Below are 8,170 nucleotides of genomic sequence, written 5' to 3'. Positions count from 1 at the left end.
AAGAGCAATTTTGTATTTACTTTTTTTTATCTATTCACCTTTGGATAATACATCCAACTTACCATGCAAACAAATTATAACTTGATATACCATAATCATAATTGGCATTAAAAAAAATCAACAAAAACCTTCAATAGGACATGGTCATAAATGTTATAACAAAATGAGATTTTATATCTGCTATCCAACGATTGAAACATTTCTAACATTATTTGTTCAATAGCTATAATACAATATACTTCTGTATACATGTATATTCAAAAGTGTTTGATAATACATGTAAATCATATGCTATCTTAAAATGAAATATCTGACATCTGCTCTGATAACTTCAATTTTTTTAAAATCTGCCTGTATGAAATCGGTATTTAAAAAAGTGTATTTTTATACTACCCCAAAAAAGAATGGATTGTTTAAAATGTACAATGTAGATCCCACTGACAGAGATACTACATGTAAATGCTAATATACCAATTTTTATATTGCATTAATGTCTCCCTGTTTTGTGATGCATGTATTTCTATATCCTGTTTGGAGTTCACAAGTTCCTCTTTTTCATGTGGGTACTTCCTGTCACCCTAATACAGTCATGTATTTATAGGTTCTCTTCTTATGTTTCATATTAAAGCTACTTCTTTTAGTAAACGTGGAAGTGGTTGAATGGTTAGCTGATCAGTCATGAATCAATACATTGTGGGATGGACCAGACCAGAAATATGCATTTTTTCTGTGTCAGATCATGAACCCTACCAAGAATGGTCAGATCTACATGCATCATTTTCCATAACCGCCATGCACAATATGATTTAGATTAATATTACTGTATTTCCAGGAAAATTTAAAATTCATATCCCTGGAATCCTGCCTTTTTTAAATTATATTTGGGGAAGATGAAATATTGTTTATATGAAACTTAGATCACATAAATGCAAACCAATAATGATACATAATTATTTTCAAAGAAGCACTTAAGCCATACATTTAGGGGAAAACAGCTGTAAACTTCCGAATATTGGTTAGTTGATGTAGTTCAAAGATATTCATGTTAGTCTAAGCCAGTTTGAGTGTTTTAGCTAGATGTTCTTACAGTTGTGTTTACTTAACCACCAAGTGTGATATTTGATATCTTTTTATATAAAGACATCTTTCATAAAGAGCAATAAGCAGCTACACTTGGAATGGCTAAAGGCCTAATCAATTTCCCTGAGATAGGTCTAAAATTACAAATCACACTCATTTCAGAAGTAAACTTAAATTTTACAGAAATCATGAGTTACATGTATAAGAAGGAATGATCTTGTTTAAATAAATTAATATTTTATGTTGAATATTTGATGCAATGCCTAATTATTTTCAGATAAACTTTTGTTGCCAACTTTGAAGCTTTGAAAGCTAACTGCCTATCTGAAATGCTCATGGTGCACATCTTATCTCATTTTTGGTGTTCTTACAGTGGCTTTAACAACGTTTCATTGAGGATATGCATACGTTTAACATCTCTTTTGCAGGATATGATCATATCTGTCTGCATTCATAATCTTATCATATTCCTCCCTGAACTGCGACTGTCTATTTGGTTGCTTTCGATCTGCCATTCACACTGCAGTAAATAAACGTTTTGGGAGATTTGTATCATATCCTAATAACTACATGTACTGTATAATCACAATCCACACTATGTATATATTGTTTGCCAAGATAAATATATATATATAAAAAAACAGGTTGCTTCCCAGATGAAGAAGAAAAAAAATGTTCGTATATGCGTTGCAAGAATATTGAGAACTTTTATAACCCATTGCCGACTGAAATTTGTAATTTCCATAGGATTTGTAAAATAATCAGCTAGTTTCAATGTTTGGCCTTTGTTTTAGACTATAGAGGGATAGAGCTCTTGAATTACATTCAGCTTGAAATTGTTCAAGCAATGGATTGAGCAGGGAAAATGAATGTATTCAATAACCATTCACTTTATAGTCACCAACTAAAGCTAATTATTGCTAATGAATAAAATGATCTAAATCACCAGACATCAAATAGTACCAAGAAGTAAAAAAATAAAAAAGAAAGATACAAACTTTGCCATTGATGCTCTGCATGTATCCTAACCAGAGTGCTGTATGTCACTGTGAGACTGACCGATTCTTTTTGCTGATTACATGTACTTTATATGTGCATTCAGTTGTAAAAATCAGTTGCAAGATCAAATGCTACATTTTTTGTAATGGGTCCGAGATCAGATTGAACTTTTACTTACAAAAAATGTGAAATGTTGGCCAAATTTGAAAATACTCTGCTGACATACTATAAGAGTGCTTGAAGGAAAATGTGTACCGTTTAACCGCATTATTGCATTGTGTGAATCCACCTTTTTCCCAGGGAAGTTTTTGACATGTTTAATGATCAGACTAATCAATGCCATAATGCTTGTGTAATCTCTCAAGCAAAAACAGGAAATCATGATTTGGAAAGTTGTCATCTCGCAAAGTGCCTAGATATATTGAAACCTATTATATCGTCTGTTTGCAGTTGCACTGTTTGCGTGCTGAGATGTTTGTGGTGAGTTCTGTATACACTGATGGTATCAATGGAAGTTGCGACTATTTGAGTGGAAGATCACATAGTAGAGAGTGAGTAACAATGACAGGTAGCTTTGTAATGCTGATGAAAACGCTTTACTACAAGTAGGAGTAAGTGTCATTTGAATTGCCTTATTCCCTTGATAAACTCATGTAATTGTGGTGCATGTCAGGGAGATTGTGTAGGATGGCTTTTTGGAATAATTTCTATAGATGTACGTTGGATATTTAAATGTGGTGAGTTGTTGGCTGAGAGAAAGGTTTGCACATGTGACATTTTGTGTGTATTGCATGACTTGACCCTAAATAAACAATCAACCTTTGTGATGCAAGCATGGACTAAACATATTTGTGAATTGCGAATGTAGATTACCAAGTTGGAACTTGCTCTTTTCTATGGTAGTAAATGGTAAAAACAGTGATATTTTAGGTTTTAGGAAATTGTGTTTTGGAGACCTGTGTATCCTTCTCTGCTCTATTGATGATGTACTGTAACTATTTCCTGTAAAGTGTTCACACTGTTATCAGCTACCAGAAATAATCAGATTCTACTTGTTGACTTTCTACTAAAAGGACCCGAGAGACTTCGTGCTAACATACACTCCTGATAAAGTACAGACAATATTTTTTGAATGGTCACCGTTTCACAAAAATATTGATTATTGGGTATGCATTAGGGCCGAAAATCACTAACTTTGATGTTTGTGTTACCTACATAGTAAATTTCATGTTTACTCAAGGTACGAATACGTTACCTCCAACTATTTTCCAGTGCATATTTTTTATTTTTATGAATGTGTCCTCTATGTAAATTGGATAACTTTTTCGATGAAATGACCTTCATAATTAATACATGTTTTGGTGGCTTCAGTGTAATACCCCAATCCGAAGCAAATCAGAGAATCCCATCATATGCTTTATGTGGTTTATCTTGTTCACTGTTAACTTGTTTCCTTCTTCAACCTTATACATGTACTGTAGCTGCTGTAGACTATGGGAATTACATATTAAATTAATAAATAGGTTAATAGGTGTATTCAAAGCCTAATACCTTACACATCTAATCATTTTGTTTTTGTGTGTCTTTGCAGATAAGTTTGTATCCTGGCTCAAATGACAGAAGCGATTCAAGGATGAGCTTGGATTATACATCTACAGATATGTCATAACAGTAAATGAACAGTGAGGGACTTTCCCCACAGAGCGAGACCTTTTATTATGAGGAGAACTGAAGGGAAATCTTTGTCGGGTTTCAGATTGCCTTCACTCAGTCTGCCTGACATATCAACAGCAACCAGTGACAACTCATTGAAGTGCAGCGTTGCTGCAGGAAAACTGTTGGTAGGCAAACCAATCATGCCAGAGAGTTTGGAGGTGAACACGGCCAGGAGGAAAGCGTCCGTAAGCGAGGAGGATTGGTCGTCACAACACTTTCTATCCAACCAGCACAGGGTGGGGTCTTGGAATACATCTCTTGATTCGGTCACAGTGCGTCCGGTCTCGCCAAAAATCTTCAGTCTATGCAGCAAGTTTGTAAGCTCTAGTGATAACAATGAGTTATCGACTGACTCAAAGGATCAGCTTACCATCCACAACTCAAGAGCTCGATCAAAGTCCTTCACTCTTGCCTCAATCTCTGATGACCAAAAGTCCCCTGAACAGCTCTCATCATTGTTTATTAGACGTTCTAGCAGTCCGAAGCCACTAAAGATCAACCTTGCTCCCCCTGAAATATACTCTATAGATCCGGAGAGTGGAGGCCTGTTCCCTAAACAACTCTTATCACCAAGTACAAGTCCAAGTAGCGGTTATGGTAGTGGGTTCAATTCAAGTAGTCCCGTCTGCATGAGCCCCCGTAGTCATTCGCCAACTCTGGACTCCCAGCTGCAGAGAGAACCTAGTGATGAGAAATCGTCTTTGTCTGTTGTACCTCAGGAGCAAACAAGGACTCGTAGGAGCATCAGTCATGATAGTGGCGTTTCAAGACTCTCTGTTGAATCACCCTCCTGTATAGGGCGTTCATCAAGTGAAGAGGAGCCTTGTCCTGAAAGCCGCAGCAAAGTTAGGAGTATGCATTCTCATTGTGGAGGAAACTTTACAATACAGGTCCCCAAACCTGTGCGACCGCAGTTGGTCAAAACCAAGCCAGTATTTCATCTCTATCCCCCTGGTAGCCCAACCAATGCGACTGTTCAGCCTGAGATTTTGTCACCAGATGAGGGCTTCCAGGATCTTCGGCTCCCCCTTGAACAACCTTCATCTAGTGTGCCTACATCTCATCCTCCACCTCCCCTTAGTCCTGCTCATGCTGATATCAAAAGGACAGAACTCAGAGTTCGCCTGAACCCCCCTGGTAGTCCTCTGCCAACCCGAATACATGAGACCATCCCCGGTCTCAGTCGACGCTTCTCAGAACAAGGGATTCTCGACCAAGATGGGGATGAAAAACCCCTTTCAAGTGCCACTTGTACAGAGGAACAAAGAGTGCCTTCTTCACCAACTGAATCGAAGCCTTTTATAAAGAGTGATACAGTGCCTCCAGCTCTTGTTATTGAAATGTGTGAGACACCACCTCGTTCGGAGCAGTCCTCGCCACCACCCGGTGCTTTCAATTCAAACTCAGGATCCAACTTGAACAGACCTTATCAATTCCTTACCCTAGCTGACATTGAGTCTGGCACATTACATAGGAAACTCTCAACAGACAGTACACTCTCCTCTTTCAGTCAAGCCTCAACGGATGATGATTTGGATGACCACCTCTCTATAGCAGTAACAGAGAGTGCACCTCTACCTACTTCAGCCAAGGCTCCTTTTACAGCTGCAGGGAAAAGGGCTCAGTTCAGCAGTGTAAGTATTTCATCTGACACACTTGCATTTTCCTGTGAAAACTTCTCCCCTTGAAAAATTCCTACATTTCCTTTACATGTGTGCTCAATTAAGTATGTTTTGATCTCCCTGATGTTTGCATGAACTTACGTGTGTAAAGATAAAGACCTATATTGACCTGCTTCTAATCGGGTTTATGACTTCACTTAATGGTACCATCATATGGTGTTGCCATGGTTACCCGGTTTAAATGTTAAGCCTATAATCGCAGGCTCTGTTCAAAGCTGATTTGGCCAAAGATTGCTTTGACATATATAAGAAGCATTTTCATCAGTTTTGAACCAGGTTCTTCAATTGAATGCTTTGGTGAAAAAAAATAACAGAATCACTGTTTTCTCTTCTTTGATTTTTTTTTCTTGAAAGGCAAGGATTTGGATGAATTAATGAATATTATTAAGCTGAACAAGAAACCTTATACAAGTGCTAATACTAGATGGTGGTCAAGGTTGTATTATGATGATTCTTATGAAATCAATTTATAATTTTCATTTTTATGTCTACTATTACTACAAACGCTCGGATATAGCACAGGTCAACCCAACCTCCAATCTTGAATCGACTGATTAAGAAGGGAACAAACATGATACATTTTTTTAAATGAAGATTATGAAAGAAATCAGAAATCTCCTGCAGAAATTATTACATGATGATATTAGTAGAACTCCTAGTAATGAAAGGAAACACATTTGGAAATTATTACCAATCAGTGAAGCATTTAACATGACAACATTATATTGCTATACTGCATCATAAACATGGAATATCTCGCAAAGACCATATCCTCCCCCCCCCCCATGCACTTGCCTAGAATGATATCCATCCTGTTGACTTTGTCTTCTCTTTCTTTCAATTTCATTTGTTAACCATGTGATCTCTGCAATTATTTTTTATTTCCTATATATTGATACATATTTTTTTGTTGTTCGTGAACATCACTTTTGAGAGGAAAATCTGCATAAATGGTGTATTTCCCTACTCGATGTCATTGTATTGTCTCTATCAAAGCCTTCCTTTTACGTTCAGCTCAGTTGGGTCACACCTGAAATAAATTGATTGTATCGTTGGAAGTTTCCTTCCTCTCTGGATCATGAACTACACTCCCCCAAAGTTCATGTGTTGCAATGATAAATGACGTCCTGCACAAAGCTATTGTTACGATAACTACATGTTTTTTTTACTTCTGCTTCTAATTCTCCTGTTGCTGCATGGTCCTCTGCTCTTCTTCCTCCTCCTCCTACTACTACTACTTCTACTACAGTATTAGTACTACTATTGTACCCCTTTCATAGTACTGCACTTCCCCCCAGTGAACGTTGCCTGCGATATTCGCCAGCGAAGGGGAAAGTGTCCAGTATGAAAGATAGCCTACACAGGAGAACTTCCCTGGTGAACTTCTCCACCTCTCAAGGTGGATAACTTCTCCATCTCAAGAGGTGGCGTAATGGTTTCCCCAGTGAACTCTGCCGGGGAAAAGGCCAATATGAAAGCTCACAGGAGAACTTCTCTACTTTGATGACTTCAGAGGTCAAATTTCATATTCCAGAAATCCCCTGAAGCGAGATTCAGCGCGCTGAATAAAGTGGATGGCTGATTAATCCATAGAAATAGCCCTGAACATACAGTTTCTTTTTTTAATGATATGTATCACGAAAGCGTCTTGTACATGTTAAAAATGCACTGAAAATATTGAAATATTCCGCCTTGTTTGTTTTGCTTATAATCTTTCTAAAATATGTTCTAAATTTAACTTTTTGTCACCTTTTGTAAACGATAAGAATACTACTTCTCTTCTTTCAGCTAGTGGCCACAATCCACTAGCTGATTGTTATGTCACTTTAAGGAGGTCTGCACTGCACCTTGCAGTACTTATTACTGTAGATGCTACTTCTATGTGAAAAAAAAATCTTATATATTTTTTAACCACTTGATATGTGTTTTATCTTTGACAGTTGCAACTAATGTTACTACTGTTCCTCCTACTACTTCCACATTTTCTTTTATAGTTTTGTTGATTTTCTAATCTGATATTTTACCTTATGTTACAATTATGGTTTCAGTGGCCATTTTTATAGGTAAAGAGAGTGAAATTTGTGTTGATATCTTGCCGAACTGATGCACAATTACTGTTAATGCATTGCTGTAAGCCTGTAAAGGTTAATTTATTGATTCTCAATGAAAGAGATCATAATCTACAAAACTACTGTATACACTTTGTCCCTTTCCTGTTTTCACTTACCCTTTTGAGATATCATCTTCCTGAAGGGTGTGTCTTTTGCGATGCTACCCATTTGAAATTGCCCTGTTAATGGTCCTTATAATTGGACTCAACCTTTAATGCATCATGTCATTGTGCTTCATAGAGAAATAGTGATTAAATAAATGCACTTTTCCCCTGCATATCATCTTTGAACATATTCAAAATCACAATTTGCAGTTGGCTTAGCAACGTCCTTGTTTGTTTATACTTTTAAATGCAAAAAAGCATGTTACAAAAAGGTGTAGAAAATATATTTAAACCAGGCCCCTTGTTTGTATCCTAATGCTGCTTGTACACAAAGTGATATGCTTTTCAAGAAATATTTTCTTGGTTGTGTCATTAACATTTTTGATTGGCAGTAAGACAGGATGCATTATGCAACTATGTTTCTAAATAATACCTTTTTGATTTCACAGCATGAAAAATGTTGGCATAAACATAATAT

The 8,170-nt window shown here is 36.8% G+C and overlaps 1 protein-coding gene across 1 annotated transcript; it reads left to right on the top strand.

The window, feature by feature from the left end:
- The first annotated feature begins 3,670 nt into the window (after positions 1 to 3,670).
- On the top strand, positions 3,671 to 7,923 carry LOC129264940 (uncharacterized). Its single transcript, XM_054902909.2, has one exon. The coding sequence runs from the start codon at positions 3,798 to 3,800 to the stop codon at positions 5,481 to 5,483; it is 1,686 nt and encodes a 561-aa protein (XP_054758884.1). The 5' UTR covers positions 3,671 to 3,797; the 3' UTR covers positions 5,484 to 7,923.
- Positions 7,924 to 8,170: the final 247 nt, after the last annotated feature.

Source organism: Lytechinus pictus, chromosome 7, assembly GCF_037042905.1.
Source record: "Lytechinus pictus isolate F3 Inbred chromosome 7, Lp3.0, whole genome shotgun sequence".
Lineage (NCBI taxonomy): Eukaryota > Metazoa > Echinodermata > Echinoidea > Temnopleuroida > Toxopneustidae > Lytechinus > Lytechinus pictus.
Note: the sequence above shows the minus strand (reverse complement) of the source record. Positions and strands in the feature narration are given on the sequence as shown.

Coding starts and splice junctions, on each gene's coding strand:
- LOC129264940 (XM_054902909.2), top strand. CDS start 3,798: ATGAGGAGAACTGAAGGGAAATCTTTGTCGGGTTTCAGATTGCCTTCA.